This window comes from Acomys russatus, chromosome 2, assembly GCF_903995435.1.
Source record: "Acomys russatus chromosome 2, mAcoRus1.1, whole genome shotgun sequence".
NCBI classification, from domain to species: Eukaryota; Metazoa; Chordata; class Mammalia; order Rodentia; family Muridae; genus Acomys; species Acomys russatus.
Genome location: NC_067138.1, coordinates 105,809,609 through 105,831,072, shown reverse-complemented (window position 1 = coordinate 105,831,072; position 21,464 = coordinate 105,809,609). Strand labels below are relative to the sequence as shown.

At 42.0% G+C, this 21,464-nt stretch overlaps 1 protein-coding gene across 1 annotated transcript in view; it reads right to left on the bottom strand.

Moving 5' to 3' along the window:
- The window catches only part of Ube2u (ubiquitin conjugating enzyme E2 U), a 67,506-nt gene that overhangs the window by 25,380 nt on the left and 20,662 nt on the right, over window positions 1-21,464 (bottom strand). Inside the window, exon 6 of the mRNA XM_051156912.1 lies at window positions 13,428-13,544. Coding sequence (XP_051012869.1) covers window positions 13,428-13,544 — 117 coding nt within the window. The remainder of the gene's footprint in view (window positions 1-13,427; window positions 13,545-21,464) is intronic.

The window sequence follows — 21,464 nt, the reverse complement described above, 5'->3', positions numbered from 1 at the left end:
TGCTTTTTACCACATAGCTCTTTCTCTTCTGTAAGGTAATGCTTTCTCTTGAAAATTACAGTGTTGTATCTACTCTGGGATTTGTTTGTTTTTGCAGCAGTGGAGACAGAACCCAGGATCTTGTGCCTCCCTACTCATTTTTTTTTTTTTTTTAAATAATGAGACAAGAAAGGCAAGGAAATTTTGTGTATTGGGTGGGTGGGGTTGATGAGAAGAGAGAAATAGGCCTTTCCTTGGAATCAAGTTGAAGCCCCTCACCAGCAGGAAACCAAGAATGCACAATTAACAACTATTTCCCTTCCCAGTTGTAAACCTGTAATTTTCTAGGAATCTAACCAGAAGCCCCATTTGCAGGGAAAGGACACATACACACTAAACTCCCTGGGCAACCCTAGAGACGCTGGTTCCTCTTTATTAGGTCATAATTCCATCCAACACACCTCCTGAACCACCTTATAATCTCACTTAATCAAATTCGAACAAAAAGGGGTTGGGTCTCAGAGCAAGCTTTGGAGATGTCACTTGAGAGTCACCATAACGCTACAAGTGGGTAATACGAAACAGTTGCCACTCTGCTTTGAGAAGCCCAAGCCTTATCCTTATTTTTCCTACTTTCTCTCAAGAAACACATAACCCACTCGGGTCTGTCTTTCTTAACTCTCTTGCTTAAATCTGTTAAATATCTTTAACAGACTTTCCAACTTGGCCTCATCTTTGACATTGAAGCCAGGAACCCTGGTTTGGTCTGAGTTAGGTCTTTAAAAATCTAGGAAAATTCAGGTTGTTGTGTGTCAATTTGTCCTCCCCCTACTGTCCTACGTACACAGAGGTTGACTTAAAAGTTGCCTATCTTCACTTCCAGGACACTCAAGTCCAGAAAATGAGGTACCAGCGTGGACTAGTGGGTTTTGCTTACGTACATGCTACCTCATGCAACCGTACGTGACTGAATAGTCTTTGCTCATTAATAGGAATGAAGATGGCAGTTAGGTAAGCTACTCACTTGAATTTACTTGCCTGTGGGTTGCAAAACTAGCCAAGCCTAAGGAGTTGCTAACTTCTGACATCATGCTGGTCCCAGCTGTGGCTGCGCGTTATGGTCATCAGGGGAGCTTTCAAAAACTACCACTCGCCAGTCCGCCAGTCCTACTGCCAACCCTGATGGAACTGGTCTGGGTGTGCCCTTTATGTTGGAATTTTTACAAGCTCCTCAGGTGGCTCTAATGAGCCCTTGCGGCTGAGAGGCCTGGCTCTGGAAGCAGGCACACCGCCTCTTGCATGGAAGGAAGGGCCTTTGGAAGACTCAAAGAATGAAAGTCTCCCGGGGTGAAAGCAAGCACCCCCCTGACGCTGGAGGCTGTTTGGTTTGCCTGCTGACAGCAAACAAGCACCAGGAAGCCTCCACTCAGCACTGCACAGCATGCTGCCCGCGCTCAGGAATTCCTTTCCTGGAACGTAAGCAGTTCCGTATGGGGATCGTATTCTGTCATTAAAGAGCTGTTCCTACAACCATATGCATGGGTTTTCTCTCTGCCAAACCCTTTACTTGACATTTTATAGTGATGGGCAGAGAACAGTGGGGTCACTCTCCATTTCTCTATATGATCTCCTATGATTGTGAATGAAAATGACAAGCATTTCAGAAATTCTGCTTATGCTTCAGCGTTTGAATATAAATCTCACACTGTGCTGTGATAATGTGTTGTCATATTATAAAGGCAGAATAGTATCTTAGGAAGGAATGTAGAGCCAGAGGTCTGGTCCAAGCCTCTGGACCACAGTGCTAGTAACTGAGAATAGGCATGTGTTCTTGATGCCGTACACTGGGCACACTCTAGGTACTGCAACCCTATGGCGTATGTGATTACTCTCATCTCATAAACAAGGCAACTGGGCCAAGGAGGGGGATAGACTTCCTAGTGTCACACAGCTAGCAAATAATAGCAAAGATAAGCCAGGGGAATTTGGCTCTAGAATTTACCTTCTTTATTGATATGTACTATTTTCTCCTATATAGATGACCTTAGCTAAATCACCTGTTTTAGTCTTGTCTTATTTTCTCACCTGAAAAAGGAGGTTAGAATAATGTCTAGTCCCTCAGGCAGATGTATGACTACTTGTGACATATACTAAGGCATTCAGTAAATAAATAGTGGTTGAATAAATAAAGGAATATGAACTGGGGTAGTTAAAAGCACAATATATACAGATAATCTGAAGGCTGTATTGTGAAAGAATATACTCGTGACTATTATGGCATATTATATTAGACATGGCTTTTGTGGCTCAAAAATATGGAAAAGTGTTAATATCCAAATCAAAACACAACTACTTCCTACTCGTAAACTACAAAGCTCTTAAAATATGCATGAGATTTTAATAATCTCAGCAGTGATAAGAATATAAAGGTAGAAATGAAGTTATAAGAAGTTTTCTTTGCATTTCTGAGTCATTGAAGAAGCATTCTATAATCTAAAAGCTTTATCTTCGTTATTGCCAGGAAATTAGGCCATTAAAAAAGAAAGTGTTGGCAGTCAGCCAGCTGAACTATCAAAAGACAACATGGCCAGCAGCACATGTCAGGTTTACATTTACTTTTTAAAATTAGGTGCCAGTTATTTTTGAAGGGAGACTCTTGGAACTTTTTTTGTTTTATTTTTATAACAATTCCATGGGAAGAAGAGGCAGTGGGATTGTGAAATCTGCCATTCAGTGTTAGATTCAAAGTCACAGAAATACTTCTGGGCTACAGACAACTATTCCCAGGCTGTTGCTTTCCCAGAGGATGGGTAACAGACTGGGTTAGTGACAGACGGATGTAGCAAACAACACAATTCAACAAGTTGGAGACAACCACTGTTGAGGGAGAAACATTGGCAGGGAGTCACCATAATTTCCTTCTATTTTCAAGTCACTTTTTTTTATTAAGAGACAATCATACCCAAGTCTTCTCAAAATTTGGCACATTGATTGTATCTTTTGAGGACCCCCATGTATTTACATGTTACCATCCTGCAAAAATCTGGGCTTTTTTTGTGTTGTTTGTTTTTTTGACTGGAGGAATTTATCTCTTAGTCCCTGGAGTTAATCTCTCAACACCAGGTTTTCACAACAAATGTTTATTGTCCCCAAATCCATGTGTGCCTCCATATTCTATTCATACATAGTAGGCGCTTGACATAAACTGATTGGCTAAAGGCACATGTGGACACCAAACTTTGCAATTAAATGCCCATGAAGTCTGATATCAAAAATAAAAATTCTCTGAACTGACAGCGTTGTTAAAATCTGTGTATTGTAATACACTTTGAGGAGCTCGGGCATGTTCAGGGTGGTATGGTCTAACACTCATAATGCACCTTGAATGATTTTTTTCAATCATGTGTGTGTGAGAGAGAGAGAGAGGGAGAGAGAGAGAGAGAGAGAGAGAGAGAGAGAGAGAGAGAGAGAGAATGAATAATCCCAATGTAATCAATAAACAACTTCCAGAAAGAACATGTGAGTTCATGAACGTCAGTCTTCCTTGTTTTTGTAGGTGTTAAGCTTAGTAGTACTTTTGCCTTAACTTATGCCTAAAAAAGTAAATACAACTTTTTTTTTCTAGTTAGGAAACTATTACAGTGAGATGAACAATGAGACTTAAAACTAAAGCAGTGACCATAAGGGTGGATGTGAGTAGGATAGCAGAATAATGTTGAGAGATAAATCAAGACTACAAAGAAGAAAGATTAAGAGGCATAAGATTGTTTTAAGAATTCTGAGGCTGAAGAAAATGCAAAAGTAGTGAGCTGCCAGTGCCCAAGACTGAGAACAGAGAAAGGACAGGTTTGGGAGTATGGAGGTGAACTGGGTTCAGGCTATCTTAAATTGCATGCCTGTACTGTACGTAGGTGAAGCTCAGGGCACGGCTGCCAATGTGCATGTGGCTCCAGAAGAGGGTCTGGCTAGAGTGTGGTTTTGGCAATCGCTGGCTGATGAAAAACACAGTAGTAGGAGAGGCTTTTCAGAGACTGGGAGGAGGATAGGAGAAAGGTCATCACTGAGGAAAGAGGCAGAAGAAGACTCATGAGTGCAACATGTCAAGGAGAATATAGACTGTAACAGCCAAGAAAGAAAAGGACTATAAAAAGTCACCACAGACTCTGGCATCTGCAGTCCATCCCCTCTAATTTCACAATGTCCAGTGCCGCTTACGCAGGATGGCTAGGGCACAGGCACATTTTCACTTAAGTGTGTGGAGACTGGATTGCCTACTTTGAGGCAAATAGTAACACATACTCAGAAAGTTCAGTTAAGTGGAACCAGTTGTCCAGCCCTCATATTCTGTCTTTGTGGTGCCCAGACAATGCTTTCTTACATTGACGTAACTGAACAGCCCCCAGCTCTCATGTTTTCTGCATGCATTTGCTCTCCCCGCTTAGGGGATAACTATTTGAAATGGAAAAGTCCACCCTGCTGTGAACCCTTCTCTCTGGGATGGAGGCAGTTAAGGAAACCTTGTAAGAGTAAGAACTCCATCAATTGCCTGCCCTTCCTTCTGGCTTTAAACAGACTTCAGGTCAGGGCTCTACATAAAAAAAGGAACTAAATTAATAGTTGTTGTGTGAAGAGTACAGTATAGAGAGCCAAGAGAACAGTTTATTGCTCTTGAATAGCAAATATGTGTCAATTAGTCTTAATATGAGAGCAAGACAAACAGAATAATCAACAAATTAAAAGATATTCAAAGGATAAAGAATAAGGCAAGATCGGCTTACGTGGATTTTTGGAGTGTTCTGCGATTTTTGACGTGGCTATCTCAGACCATGTCTTGTAGTAATCATTAAATGAGATTGTTTTAGTTACTCTGAAAGTATAAACAAAAGACCATATATAATCTGTAAATTTGTCCTTAAAATTACCTAATCAGAGCACATGATTCAGCCAATATCAACCAAACTAGACTGACATAGAAACTATAATAATCTCTACCTTTAGTTCTTTTATTTCTTCATTTTTTGAGACCCGGAATGTGTGTCCCTGGTAGGTGTTGATCTCTGTGTAGTCCAGGTTGGACTGAAACTCACAATTCTCCTGCTGTTGCCTCCTGTGTGCTGGGATTCCTGGGAATGGAGACATGCGCCACCATGCTGGGATTTGGGCATACATCTCTGAAATTCAAACATTCAAGCCAGGCATGGTGGCGCATGCCTTCAATCCCATCACTCAGGGAGGCAGAGGCAGGGCCCTGGCAAGAAGGTGAAGGCTGTTGTGAGGTAGTAAAGGGCAACTGTAGAACACCCTCAGTAACCACTTCTCTTCGCAGTTTTACTATGAACTTGTTGAACACAGCTCTGTAAATAAAACATCACTCGGAGATAATATTCAGCCATGTGAACCCACCAGCTGACAGGTGTAGGTGGATGCTGAAGCATCAGGTGAACTACCCCTAGGTCTTTTCCCATTTAACATTTCGGTTCTTTGGAAGAAGAAACACATTATCAGTTAAGACAAATACATTAGTATTAATTTTTATAGGTCAACTTTTAAGTTCCTTAAGGTAAATATTTGACTCATTGCTGAAATTAATGGAGCAATATTTAAATGGATCAGTGCATTCATTTATTTAGCCGTTTAGGACACCTACTTTTAAGACTAACGTTTTTCAAGTGCGTTACTCCTTTTCCAATCAAACATAAGTGGAACTCGGAAACAGGGTGAAGATAAATTAACCATTGCTATTATGTCTTCACACTACCAAACGATATGCTAAAGTAATGTGAATTTGCCCTCAAAACTGTTTCAGCCATTTGCAGCAAGGGTTAAAAAAAAAAAAAAAAAGTAAAGGGCGGCCCTGTATCTGCTGCATGAAAATCTTGAGCTCCGTTTGCCGTCACAGTTCATTTAGCAGACAACAATGACCCACGAGGAAGGAAACTGTCAACACACTGTCTCATGAAAAAACATATGCCGTCTTTGGACACAATCGTCTCCCTTGTCTTTTGTCTGTTTGAGGATGACCCATGACCCTCTCTCCTCCCAGGGGTGTCCCGTTCAGTTTCAAACTGTTAGACCTCTGGGGATTTCTTTTCTTTCTTCCAGAATAATTAAAAATATTACCCTAAAAGGTGTAACTGTGGTTAGCTTGAATACACAAAGAGGACTATCTTAAATATTTGCATCTCCAATTCTATAAAGGAAGCAGTCCTTTAAAAGAATTAACTATATTTACTATTATTCAGATAGACTATGGAGCTAATGAGGAGATAAATGGCATACAAATGTGTTTGTAGTTCCCACCAACACGGAGAACATACGGAATACTCTTTTTGACAATGGAAAGGAAGGACATATAAATTTGTAAGTTTGTAGTAGACATCAGAGCTGATTTTTTTCTGTTTAAATAAGGCATATTCCCTGAGCAAGTGAAGAGAACAGCTTTCTCTATCCCATAATATGGTGCTGCAGGGTTGAATATATAGATAATATGATACACTGACCATACTTCTTTAGAAGTGGCAATAAACAGAAGAATTTGGAGAAAGGTAATAAAACTTGTGTTTGGAAGTCATCCGGGAGTCATTTGTCTGCAGAAAGGAAGGAGGTATCCTGGGCTCAGGGACCAGCCTCAGCCAGGTTTAGGGATGGGCTGTGGTGGATGCATGTGCACACAGAGGATCTCAGAGGAAGGGAAGACCGGGGTGAGGCCATTGAGTTCCGATGGGAGTTCAGCTTGAGAGCACGTGGAGGCTGTTCAAGCAGGGGACGCCTGGTGGTGCAGAGAGTGGTTGAAATTGCTGACAACTTGGTTCATCAGATGTGAGATAAATTCCAAAACTGGAAAGTAGAAAACAAGCTGAGGCCTGAGCAAGGGTTACCTTGGGGGTCTCACACAGGGTGAGTTCCATAAGGAAGGCTAACAGGTGTGAGTTACCTGGAAGTTAACAGGGGTGGGAGCAAGGGTTAGGAGCAGGCACAGTCAAAACCAAGACAATGCTGAAGAAAGATCTGATTGGTTACCAGACACATGAAAGGCGAAGGAATGTTGGCTCAAGTACTTTTCTGAAGCCCAGAAGACTAGTTGTCTATTAATAGAAAACATTATGTGGGACTCAAGTAAAATATGAGTGTAATTTTAGATATGGCCTTAGGTGACTATATGACAGAGGAGCCAAAGTGAACTTTAGGGTTTGATGGTAAAATTTGGGATGGAAAAAAAAAAAAAAAAAGAAAGATTGACAGATAAAGCCATTAACGTGAAGGAAGCCAGTGATGGGAAAAGGCAGGCTCACTGCCTGGAAAAAGAAAAATAATAGCAATGTTAGTTTATGGAAGCAACACGCAGCCTGAACTTTGTCTGTTTGGAAACTTCTCCTACACCACCTAGTTCTTAGCAATATGGGTAAGACTGCAGGGCCTGGAACTGACTGGGTGACAGGTGAGTTATGTAACTTTTCCACACTTGTTTCCCCATCACTAAGAGAAGAGGTACTTTTCTCAAGAGGTTGTCCTAGGTATCCAGTGAAATCATGCCTGAGAAGAGCCTCATCCACACGCACAGTCGCTGGTCTCTCAGCAGTTCGTGTAGCCTGTTAACTGCTTTTCTACATTCTGCCCTTTGTGCCATGGAGGGTGACACCTCTGTTGCGAAATGGCATTTGTCATCTAATTCTAGAGGGGGTGAAGTCTCAACACTTGCAAATGGCCATGCCCAACCCTTCCTTCTTCTGGGCTCTCACTCCTCTCTTCAGAGTCCCCATCTCTCGGCAGTTCCCATAAATCTTGAATATCCTATAACACCGTACTTCTGCTTCTGTGCAAAAGTTTCTAGTTAGCGATGCCCACATTGCTTCTCATCAAAGCCTAGCCAAACAATTGTGTATAAGGGCTGTCATAGGTAACAATCTGGGGTTTTCACCTCTCATGCCCTTCCTCATGTAGACCTGGCTCTAAATGAGAGCAGGATTGACAGCTCAGGCTGTCTGACCAGGACATTTATTTCAGGGTTAGGAACATGCATTACAAAGATTAAACCAGGACTGGGGGAGGTAGCTCTATGGGTAAGGACATTTGCCACACAAGCATGAGGACCCAAGTTCGGTTCCTAGGGCCTGTGTAAAAGTTGGGTGTGGCTGTTTGTGCCTGCAGTCCCAACATGGTTGCAAGTGTAAGACAGCAAAATGGCTAGAGCATGATGGTAGCCAGTCTAGTCAAAAAGTGGCAAGCTCCAGGCTCAGTGAGAGACCTGCCTCAAGGTAATGAGAGAGTGATAGAGCAATCTACCCAGTGTTCAACCCACTCAGTGTCTTTCCTTGGTCCCCGTGTGAGTGCACATGGGTACATGAGCACACATACACACATGCACACATCAACATGAGCACTCATGCGTATACATACAGGACTGAATCATACAGAGGTTCATTGCAACATTCTAGGACAGCACAAGTTATCTTAGGTCAGCCCAGTTTGTTTATCTTGACTGGGGCAAGTGTTAAAAGCAGCTTCTAAGGTTCTGGGGATAAAAACAGATTAAATTCTTTGGGAACAATCATCACATGTAATAATGTGGAGCATTTCAAGCAACAAGTAGTGGATGTTTCTCTTCCTTAAGCCCTTTAAATTTTTTTCTCGGAAATATTTTGAAGATTTCAGTATAGGTGTCATATGCCTCTTGCATGTAAAGCTTTTCTTGCTGGTGGCATATATCTCTATAGCCTCAGTATTACGGAGGCTGAAACAAGAAGATGGTGAGTGATCTCAAAGACATTTTTTCTATTGTTATTTATGAGTATATAGAAATAGAGTTTATTTTAAAAAATCCCTCTTGTCCCTAGAGTCTTTGCTATACTCACTTGCCAGTTTTCACTCTTCCTTTACTACTTGCTTACTACTCTACTATTTACTTACTTGGTTTTAACTGTGGACATAGTCTTGTCATCTGTGAAGACTTAATTTGTTGTAGTAGCCCCCTCTATAGTTTCTCTCTCCATAGTTTTAATCATGCTACAAAAATGTCAAATGGAATATTCCACAAAAAAAACAACATTTCATAAATTTTAAATTGCTTACAGGTTAAGCAGCAGGATGAATCTTGTGCCATTTTTCTCTCTCTCCTGGAAGGAGACTTGGCTTTTTCTCCAAGTGTGTCCACACTCAGTGGACTCCTTGTCCATCAGTCACCCAATGGCCCTTTAGACTGATGGACTGCTGCAGTGCTAATCTATGTCACAATGTCTGTAAAACTCATCTCATGGCATCTTTTCATGTAGGCATTTGTCACCTCACATAGTGACGGGGAGGGTGAGTGTAGGGCAATGGAATAGTTTAAGACAAAAGCAGAGACACGAGGAACTATATCCACAGCTCTTTAATCACAGAATGTTGTCCTAATTGTTCTGTCTCAGATTTCTCATTTTTAAGATTATTTATTTAATTTTATGCATAAAAATGTTTTCCCTGCATTTATGTATGTATGTGCCTGGTGTCTCCAAAAGTCAGAAGGCAGTGTTGGGTCCCTTGGAACTGGAGTTACAGATGGTTGAAAGCCATTATGTAGGTGCTGGGAATGGTACTCAGGTCCTCTGTCAAGAGAAACAAGTGCTCTAAAGCGCTGACCCATCTCTCTACTCCCATGTCCCAAACCATCTTTTAAAAGGAAAAGGAGAGCCAAGCCACAACACTTATTCCTCTCTTCTTGTTGTCCTCAATGTGACCAGCTGCCACCATGACTTCCCTACCTCAGACTGTGAGCCTGAATAAGCCTTTCCTTCCTTAAGTGTTTTTTGTGAGGTGCTTTGTTATAGGAAGAAGATAAGTAACTGATACAGATGTATAGGGGGAAATACACACACACACACACACACACACACACACACACACACACACACATATACATACAGTTTGGTACTGTGTAGAATTTCAGCATCCGCCAGGGGTCTTGGAACGCACTCACTGCCTGTGGATGAGCTAGAACTACTGTGTTCATCAGTTAATGGAACATATGTGTTCTCATATCACCCTCTGTAAACAAAGCCCTGCTCCCCAGTCCACAGGGGAGTTCCTTCCCTGCCTTGATGGGAGGCAGAGGCAGGTGGATTTCCATGAGTTCGAGGCCAGCCTGATTTATAGAGCCAGTTCCAGGATAGCCAGGGCTACACAGAGAAGCCTGGCCTTGAAAAGAGCCGACAACCTCCAACCCCCTGGGGGAAAAAGTGACCTCAAGCCTGGGATCCTTTTGAGAGTAGGCCTCTACATGCTATTTTCTATGTCTTGTCAAGGAAACTTTCTTCTCATTATTGCCTGGGTATCTTGGTTGTACATCTGTCATTGAGCTTATTATATTGTATCAACACAACTCAACAATAAGTGATCACTCAAGCTGCATATACATAACGGGTTCGGAGCTTGGTGACTTCTAGAGGAAAGCTCAGACAGAAAAGAAATAAAGGAAAAGGCTGTGGGGAAGATGTTTCTGCTCAAAATGGCTCATTTAAATAGAACTCACTCTGACCTTAGCATTCTTCAAATTCCTTCTTAGCCACACTACTAGCATTTGCCCCATGGCCTTGGGCATCTGGTGGAAGATGCTTCCCACACAGTCCTTGTCCCTGTGTTCTCTTAGGCAGAAGAGCACTGCATTCTAGAATATGAAGCTCATGAGTTAGGGATCACACATTACAGGGTGTGTCCCCAACACATAGTGCCTGCTATAGGATAGTATGCGCAGTGAGTGAGTTTTGTAGACACTAATAAAGCATCTTCCCTTCCATGGGTGGTGAAGTCTGCTGCATAACCGTAGAGAGATATTCTAGATGCTATGCAAGAACTCTAGCTGACTGTACAAGTTCAGTGTCAACAGAACCCTGTTGAACCTGAGATTCTTGAGAGAAAGCCCAGTTTCAGAATTTTTGAGCCCAATTTGAAGCAAACTTTAATTAAATATTGGCCAGGATGACGGATTCTGGCCAGGTCCATTTGATGGGGTCGGGGCGTGGGTGGGGTTTGGGAATCTGGCGATTAATCACATTTTGCAGAAGCTTAAAAGGGCAAAACTATAAGGCCACCATATTTCCCATCAAGTCCAATCAGGGACCAGCATACATCCTGACACACTCCTGCCAACATTTTAGGAAGTATCTGTCCTTGGGCAAGTGGAACTTACAGGTTAGCTTTGACCCTTACACCCCTAGTTCAACATAGATAGAAACCCTTTGCCTATGTTCCATGCAGTTGATCATAATCTGCTTGAGTTTTGTCTTGCCCTTTGCATTCCAAGATTTCCCCTCTGGAACATGTTTCTATACATAGATCTTTTTTTGCTCATGAAGTTAATGCAAAGCTCAAAGCCAATGGATAGATATGCCAATGTGAGGAGTGGTACTTCTCTTTGGATAATTTCTACAAGACCTCGTTGTGATGTGTTATTCCAAAACTAAAAAGTAGGGCCCAACCAGGTGTCTCAGTGGATCTGAGTTCAATTCCCGGGGATCTCGGTGAAAAAAAGTTGATGTGGTATTGTGAATCGGTGACCCCAGCCTTCTGAAAGACAGATGAGAGGCAGACAGGAGCTCGGGGCCAGATTTCCTGAGTATACCCCTGAGCAGCAGAAACAAGAGAGAACCTGCCTCACCAAGGCAGGAAAGAAGCGGCTCCCCAAAACTGTACTTTTATCTCCAAATGAATTGCATAGTACATGCATGACCTCTTTCTTCTCCCTATCTCCATTTCTCTCTCTCTCTCCTCTCTCTCTCTCTCTCTCTCTCTCTCTCTCTCTCTCTCTCTCTCTCACACACACACACACACACACACATACACACCATCACATCACATGCACATACGAACACCAATAAAGAAAGAACAAAGAAGATACCATTGAACTCAGTATATCAGGGGCAAACCTTGGAACCAATCTCATCATGATCCAGACCGTAAACATGGAACATTACTGAAGTCCCAACTCTCTAGCTCCATCTGTGTCCCATCTGAAGGCTTCTCTAGACAATTCGGGGTTGCACAAAGCAAGCCGACCCGATTCTAGGTCATTTATCCTTGTCTAGGTTTAGAGGAACTGCTGAAATGGAACAAAAGTCAGTCTTCTAACCAGGTCCTCTGGACTAGTTAGTTGGTGCTGCCGCTTTGTGATGAATGCTGCAAATAGTTAAAACCCCAAGCAGAGAGAACCTTTGCTGTTTGTGGGATACCCATGTTTCATAGATGATGAAACAGCATGTGTGCACTTGACAGTGTATGTTCGTGCAGGATTGGGAAGGTACTCTTGGCTCCTTAACATGCTGGATGGACAGCAGTGCCTTCACTGGGCCCCAGCCAAGCAGGCCACTCAGTGGACTGTACATGATCTTTATGCAGGGTTTCAGGACCATGTATGTCATAAACAGAAGCCATGTAAGTGGCTGAAGTTTGCTTACCTTTTATATAATGCCAGTCAAGGAAACCTGGGCTAAATCAGGCACCAATTCTACACTAGCTAATTTGGTTTCAAATTTAGAGCTCAAGAAAACTAGGGCTGGAACACTGGTTCCAAGTATTTACAGTTGAGAGACTCCATAGACGGCATCTTGTTCAGATCCCCAACGCCGAACTAATGCTGCATTGCCAGGCTATCCTTTAAAAGGTACCCTGGGGGCTGGATTGGTGGCTCAGGGCTCAAGAGTATTTGCTGCTCTTCCTGAGGACCTATTTTGTTCTCAACGCATATCACCTCAAAGCTCACGATCCCTTAGAATTTTCCATCGGGGGCATCTGACACCCTCTTATGACCTCTCTGGGCACTGGGTTCATGTGCTCTTTACCTTCCACATACACAGAATTAAAAATCACAATACAAAATCTATGAGAGAATGAGAGACAGAGAGGAGAGAGAGAGAGAGAGAGAGAGAGAGAGAGAGAAGATACAAGAGTTTTAGCTTTGACTTACTTTCTGAGATACAGTTAACCGTATCTTCTCCTAAAATGCTTGGAGTTTGTGTTCTATAATGGCTTATGCTTATTTTATTGACAGTACATTTTTACATTAAAATACAAATAAAATAGACCAGTTTATTATAGTTACATTGAAGTTAAAGCCAATAGAAAGAGCAAAAAATTTCCCATATTCTTCCTAAAAACATTTACTATAAGCAAAACAAATAATTCCCTTTCTTAATTAAAATATGGGGTTGGAGAGATGGCTCAGTGGTTAAGAGCACTTGCTGCTCTTGCAGAGACTTAGACTTAATTCCCAGCAGCCACACCAGGCACCTCACAATCACCTGAAACCACATCTTCAGGGGAACCAATTGATGCTTTTGATGCTCTTTCCTTCTCCACAGACACCCACATACACAAAAATAAGGCAGACATAAATCTTTTTTAAAAGTTTTCCTTATAAACCATAAAAGCAGTATCATTTAGTATTCGTTTACATGGAGAACTGGCAGAGAAAAACATACCTGATGGGCTCCTGTGGCTCTGCGGGTAAGTCCAGCTTGCTCTCTTCTTCTGCAATGAGAAAATAAGAAAGGCTCTGGTGACCTGGAGTCTGATAGGTGGTGCATTCTTTCCAGAACCTCAATAAAATCACAGTAAAAGGATAGAAGTATGGCACAAAACGTTGAGGAAAAAAAAAAAGATGTCACGATGGAAAGCGGTCGAATGGCAATGGTCTTAGAAATCTGAAGGCCAGCTGTACCATGAGGAAAGGCCAACAACCACAAATGGAGCTCTACTCGGGAACCTGGGAAGGAACTCAGAAACCAAGGGTGCCAGGTGGGCCGGGGAGGCAGAGCACTTGCTGCACTTGCCATCCTCACCCCGGGGAACCACATGGGTCTCCTGTCCAGACAGGTGGGAGGGTGCTAAACAGTCATGGAGACTCAAGGCTGAAAAGTATGGAAGTACTGAGGACAGAAACAAGGGAATAAGTAAAAAAGAAGGCACCTTCAACAGGAAAACTCCTGACCTCTCCTTGTCTGGTTCCCAGAACCACCCCCCGCAATCTGTTTAGACTATTTCTCACTATAGCAAAGCCATCAGCAAGGTCCTGTTTGTATGCAGAATGTCCACTCTCTTTAATAAGACTGATCATCACATTTTCATCACAAGAATGGACCATCAAAGATGACCAGACCGTTGATCTCAGAGAAAGCAACAATCTATACAACTAAATAAGAAAACCAAACATCTTTTCCTTAAAAGCCTCCCAGAATATACAATCATTATTACACCAACAAGACAGGAGTACTAGGAAAAAAGTATGTTTTTTAAAATTGGAGGATTAGACAGTAGGACCAACATCTAAAACACAGGAGAAATATAGAAGAGATCACAGAAGAAACAGAAAGGGAAGACCATAGAACAAGCTGCATAAGAGAATTCCCTAGAGCCAGAGTGGCTCCAGTTTGATATTTCACCAGCTTATTAAGGACACAGTAAGAGGGGAGAAATAAGATATGCCAAGGAATGTTGGCAAAAATCATTGATCCCTGTGAATAGAGTGATAACAAACAAATATAAACCACAGGTGACGAACTGAGAATCGGAGAGCATCTGTCAGTCAAAAGCAGCACCTGCAAGTACAGTGTAATAGTAGGTTTTATTTCCTAGAGAAAACTATTTACAAACTGTGGTCACACAAGCATGGACTAGCTCTACTTTTAGGCAGCTGCATTGGCATGGATTCCCGGTGGGGGAGGGAATTGAGACGCCCTAGATAAGATAGGCAGGCCTACCTTCAAAACAATCCTCCACTTCCCACAAGCCTCAAGTCTAGCTGCAGGATTTGGGGAGACAGCAATTCCTCAAAGTAGAGTCAGTAGAGAAGAGATTCCATTTTGTTATGCAGCAGCTGGGCCCTTCTATTGTTAACTACTGAGCTAGCCCAAGGGCCTGAGATTAGAAACAAGCATAGGTTAGAAAGACTCCCAGGGCCCTGCCACAGAGGGCCACACAGAGGGAAGGCACACAAGGGCAGCTGTGCAGAGCAGGAGGGCTCGAGGCTGAAGGATTCAAAGGTGTGGGGGCCCCAGGAAGTTAGCTCTGGCTGGAGAGTGGAGGAGGAGGAGGAGACATAGCCCTATCCTTGGCGTCCAGGAACACAGATGATTGACTAAGAGTGGCCCTGGAGCTTGTCGGGTTTGAGTCTGAAGTCTGAGGGTGTCAAATACTGGAGCCATGGAGTTGTCATTCACTCCTGCACAGCCCGAGGAGTCTGAAGTTCGCAACAGCTTTCCCCAGCAGAGTAAAACATAATCAGTGAGACTTGAAAAGTACAAAGGCAGGTCCTTCGCTGGCACATATCGTAGTGTTGTCCGTACTTCCTATACTCCCAACACACGGTGACACACCCTCAGCTAAAATGACACTCAGAAACACAAGATCTGGGGATTCTTGTGAAGCTAAAAGACCTCACCTAGCCCAAAGAACGCTGAGGTGCCTGACACTCAAAGAGTGAAGCCAGCTGCTGAGGAGACAACGCTGGATATCACCCTTTTGTCCAGTACAGACCCAGCAGCAACAGCGTACACCAAAGGGGCCACAAGACTAGCTGAGCAGCCTTTACTCAAGGCTAGCAGGCTTTGCCAACCCAGTAATTGTGAGGATTCTGCTTCAGTCTGCCTACCTGTGATGTCATTGCCTACCTGCCATGGGGGCGTGGCCCGGCCAGTAATTAATTGTTAGGTTTCTGCTTCAGTCTGCCTACCTGTGATGTCATTGCCTACCTGCCATAGGGCGTGGCCCTGCCCAGTATATAGAAAAATAGACCTCTTCCTACTCTGTCTGTCTCTGTCTCTGTCTCTCTCTGTCTCTGTCTCTGTCTCTCTGTCACTGTCTCTGGCTCTGTCACTGTCTCTCTCTCTCTCTCTCTCCCTTCCTCCGGTACCCCTTCCCCCTTTCATTCTCTCCCGAAGCTTGCTTAATGAACCTCATATAATATAATATCTGGTATAATCCTATCATTTTTGTATATTAAACATAAAAGCAATCAGCTGCTCCTACCCGTCAGCCTTGTTCTCTTTTTTGTTTTGTTATTGTTGTTTTTTTAACTTGATTCCCTTTTTTTACTTAAACATTTTTAGCAGGAGATTAATTTGTTGTATCACACACACACACACACACACACACACACACACATTATTCTTTCTTTTTATTCCACATGCATTGGGGTTTTGCCTGCATGTATGCCTATGTGAGGTCCTCTGGAACTGGAGTTATAGTTGTAAGCTGCCAAAAGGATGCTGGGAATTGGACCCCAGATCCTCTAGAAGAGCAGCCAGTGTCCTTAACCACTGAGTCATCTCTCCAGCCCTCTCTTATATTTTTAATGTTTTTGTTTTCCCCATCATACATTTATTAATTATTTTTGCTTTTCCACTATTGAGTACTTCTTCTCTAGTTTTTTCCCTCTTCCTTTTTGCTCATTGTATTTCTTCCTTCTCCATCACTTACATTTAGTGGTACTTTGACTTTTTCTTATTGACATTTTTTCCTTAAATACTCATGGTTTTATTCATTCTTCTTCTTACATTTATCTGATTTTGGTTTTGAATTTTTTTTTAACTGTTGGGAAATATTTCTTCTTCCCTTTTTCTTCCTCCACCCCAAAAGTGACTAACTGTGTGTTAGTCACTTTTCTATTGCTGTGATAAGACACCATGACCAACAGAGTTTATAGAAGAATGTGTTTAATCTGGAAGCTCACAGTTATAAAGGATTAGAGTCCATGACTGTCATGGTGAGTGGTTGGCAGCATATAGGCAGGCATGACACTGGGGCAGTAGCTGAGAATTTGCATGGTGATAAAAAACAACCATGAGGCAGAGAGAGACAGAGAGAGAGAGAGAGAGAGAGAGAGAGAGAGACAGAGAGAGAGAGAGAGAGAGAGAGAGAGAGAGAGAGAGAGAGAGAGAGAGACAGAGAGAGAGACAGAGAGAGAGACTGGCATGTGCTTTTGAAACCTCAAAGCCCACTCCCAGTGATGCACCTCCTCCAACAAGGCTACACCTGCCAAACCTTCCCAAAGGGTTCTACCAACTAAGGAGCAAGCACTTAAATTTATGAGCCTCTGAGGGTCATTCTCCTTCTAACCACTGCATTCTATGTAATTTTTTTCTCTCCCCTCTACAATGCTCCTTCCCATTCTCTATATTCTCTGCCTCATGTGTTAACTTTGCTTCTTCCCAGCTTTCCCCTTCTCCTCAAATCCCATGCATTTATTATTTCTACACTTAACTAATTCCTGACTTCATAGTGCATGCTACAGGAGTTTTGCTATTCTGGATTCTGTGGTCTTTGGTGCACATTAGTGAATTGTAATTGACTGTGAGTGTTGTGCTAGTTGCTTATCTCCTTGCTGGACTAATACTTGACAGAAACAACTTAAGAACGGAAGGGTTTAGTTTGCTCATGTTTGAGAATATAGTCTAGAGTGGCAAGGAAGACATGATGGAAGAAGCTGGAGACAGCAGGTTACACGGCACCCACAATCAGCAAGCAGAGCATGATGAGTGCTGGTCCACAGCTCACTTTCTCCCTGTTACTCAATCAGTTAGTCAGGGTAGTTTTTACCACCTCAATTAACCTAATCTAGAAAATCTTTCATAGATAGATGTGCCTAGAGACTTATCTCTGAGGTAATTCTAGGTCCTGTCAGGATGACAACACACACACACACACACACACACACACACACACACACACACACACACACACGCAGACCACATACACACATAGACACAGATGAATACATACACAGACATAGGCACACACACACACACACACATACACATACCACATACACACATATACAGACACAGGCATACACACACACACACACACACACACACGTCACAACAAGTGTACTACCATATCTTGTTTGTTGATGTTGCTGGCATGGGAGTTTATCTTCTCCCAGCTGAGTGCTGTTGAGGAGATTACATGCCTACTTCCCAACTCAGAAGCATTTACTAACCAAGGATTCACATGCTGCGACCCAGAAATGCAAGAAACTAGAAAAGGCAAGGTAAAATTACTCCTATAAAAGTTCTTAACTCCTCAATCCCTAAATTGAAAGATGCTGAAGTAAGAAAGATTTCAGATGAAAATTTCAAAGGTTTTATTGTAAGGTTCAATTATATCCAACATAACTTAAATACTAAGTCAAGATAGAAAACAAAAATTTATTGTATTCAAGTCACTGCTGATTGATCAGGGATACGGAACAGACTTGGGAGCTGAACTGTGACCACGCCCCCTCCCTACCCAGTTCCCCATCCCCTCACCCTGAAGTCAGAACGGTACAGAGCTTTAAAGCTTACAAACCACAAACATTTGTGCGGAGTTACCGTTACATTTTTTTTTCAACCAGTCAGGATTTAGAGATAGGAAACTTTCCAAAGAACATTCCCTATGTGGTCCATTTATCCCGTTCTCATTGGGCTGGCTTATTCAATGGCTGCAGGGTGGTTTGCCTAACATTCATGGCTCAGCTTGTGAAGCAGGACGCCAGTCTCCCAAGGACATGTCTCTCTCTGCCAACCAGGATGTCAGGAAGGTCTTGGGAACTTCAACTTTATTTGAGCCCTATTCAAAATGGAAGCTTTACTCAAACGGCTTCAACTTGGTTCTTTCTTACAAGTTTTGGTTAAATTTATCAGTGACCCGATATAGGGTACAAAGAAACAGAATTCTATCTTGACCTAGAAAAGAAAGTGGACAACAAAGAAGAAAGGGTCAAAGATGGATAAGAAATCAACCATATGGTTGAAAAGTCAGCAATATGGGAGCAAACTTCAAGGAAATTGAGATTAAAAAAGAGATAGATTTGAAAGTGAAAAAAATAAATCAAATAAAAAACACAGTGGAAAGCACAAATAGACCCAACCAAGCAGAAGAAAGAACAAAGGGACAGGTTGATATATATGTGACTAAGAATATTTAAACTACTGAAACAAATCTACAGAAACCAATGAACTTGGCAGTAATTAAAATAAAAACAAAACAAAACAAAACAAAAAAAGGACAAGTCTAGATCCAGATGGATTCACTGCTAATTTTACCAGGCTTTCAAAGACGAGTTAATACCAATGTTTCTCAAACTGTTCATGACATAGAAAGGGAAGGAACACTACCAAAGTCATTCTACAAGGCTAGTATGACTGTGACACCCAAACCACGTAAAGAAACTTCAAGAAAGAAAACTACAGATCAGTTTCCTTGATGAGCATTCATGTCAAAGTTCTCAAATAATTCTTGCAAAGAAAACTGGAGACCACATTAAGAAGATCTCACATCATGGTTGTCCTAGTGAGCTTTAACTGTCAACTTGATCTGCTAGAGTCATCTAAAAGGAGGAGCCTCAATTGAGGAATTGCCTTTACCACATTGGGGATGTCTGTGGAGGACTGTCTTGGTTACCATTATAAGTGGTACCATGACCTGAGCAGGGGGTCATGGGATGTACAGGAAAGATAGGCCACTGTGTGACTAAGTAAGCCAATAGGAAGCATGGTTTCTGCTCCAAGCTCTTGGTTAGGTTCCTGATCTTCTTTCCCTCAAGAATGGCGTGAGACCCGAAAGTGTAAGCCACATAAATCCTCCCTACCCTCTGCTGATTTTGACCAGAATACCTTATCACAGCAACAGAGATCAAGTGAGAACAATGATCAAGTTTTGTTTCTTCCATGGATGCAAAGTTGGCTAAACATATACCAATCTATGAGCATAACTCAGGACATAAGTAGACTTAAGGGTAGAAACTTCAATAGACATAAAAAAGACCCTTCAACAGAGTTCAGCATTTCTTCATGAGAAAAGCCTTAAAGAAACTAGAAACAAGGACTGGTGTGATAGCTCAGTAGGTAAGAGCGTGTGCTACTCTGGTAGCAAAACCTGGTTCTAGTCCCAGTACCTGCATGGTGGCTCACAACTTTGTGTGACTCCAGTTTCAAGGTATCCAATGGCCTCTTCTGGCCTCGGGAAGCACCAGGTATGCACATGGTACACAGCCATGTATGCGAGCAAATGCTCATACACTTAAAATGAAAATAAATGTTTTAAAGTTAAAAAGAAAACTAGGAATATTCTATGTGCAGTGGTATATGCTTTCAATTTCCTAGCACTCAGAAGGCAGAGGTGGGAGATCTACATAGTGAGTTCCATGTCATCCTAGTGAGACCTTGGAGATAGAGATAGAGATAGATAGAGATACAGAGGTAGAGCTAGCAAGAACATAACAAATATATCATGACATAATAAAGATCATATAAAAACCCTATAGCCAACATTAAACTAAACAGGAAAAATAGAGAACATTTCCTTAAAAACTTGGAATGAGACAAGGGTGCCTACTCAGTACATTTTTATTTAATATAGTACTCAAAGTCTTAGGTGGAATTATAAGACAACAAAACTAAAAGAAGGATGAACAGTTGGCTCATAGGTTAAGAGCATGGATTGCTTTAATAGAGGACCCAGGTTCGATTCCCAGCATCCACAGCATTGTTCACAACCATCTTTAACTCCGGTTTGACACTGGAGTTAATGAATCTGACACTCTTTTCTAGCCTTATTGAATACCGTACACAGACATACATGCAGGTTAAACACCGATACACATTACATGAAACAAATTCAAAAAGAAAGAAAAGGGATGTAGCTATACCATTCCTGTTTTCAGAGAACTTGAATCTTTGGTTAAGACTCCAAATACTCCACCTCAAAACTCTAATAGTAGACAAACTCTTTAAACAAAGTAGTGAGATGCAAAATAAACTAGAGACTTAATAACTGTATTAGTATCCTTTCTGTTGCTGTGATAAAATACCCTGGAAAAAAACAGTTTAGGGGGGAAAGGGCTTATTTAGGTTTACTGTTCCAGAACAGTAAAGTCTCTCTATGGTGGGGAAGACATCACAACAGGCGGGGAAGGCCAGGCAAGGAGCAGGAAGCTGGCTCCATACACAGAGAGCAGAGGAAAGTGGGGGCAAGCCATGTATCCTCAAAGCTCACCCCAGTGATACACTTTCTCCAGTGAGGTTCTACCGCCGAAAGGTTCTGTAACCTTTCTAGTTGGGGACCAAGTGTCCAAACACATGGGCCTATGTATGAGGGAAGTTTGCATGCACACACAATTGAACCCTTTGTATATACAAATAGTGAATTTGCTAAGAAAGAGACCTGAAAAAAAAACCCATTCAAAAAATAACTAAGGAAAATCCTAACCAAGCAGATGAAAGCCCTCAGAAGAAAAACTGGAAGGAAACACAGGAAGATAGATCTCCTATTATCATGGATAGACTTAATTAAAGTGAACAATACCTATGTTATTAAAAATAATCTGTAGATTTATGTTAATTCCTGACAGAATTCCAATGACATTCTTCACAGAGCTAGAAAATTCAATTCTAAAATTCACATGGAAACATAAAGGCACAGAATAGCTAAAACAATCCTATGTAGAAAGAAAAATGTTGGAGACATCATAATATCTT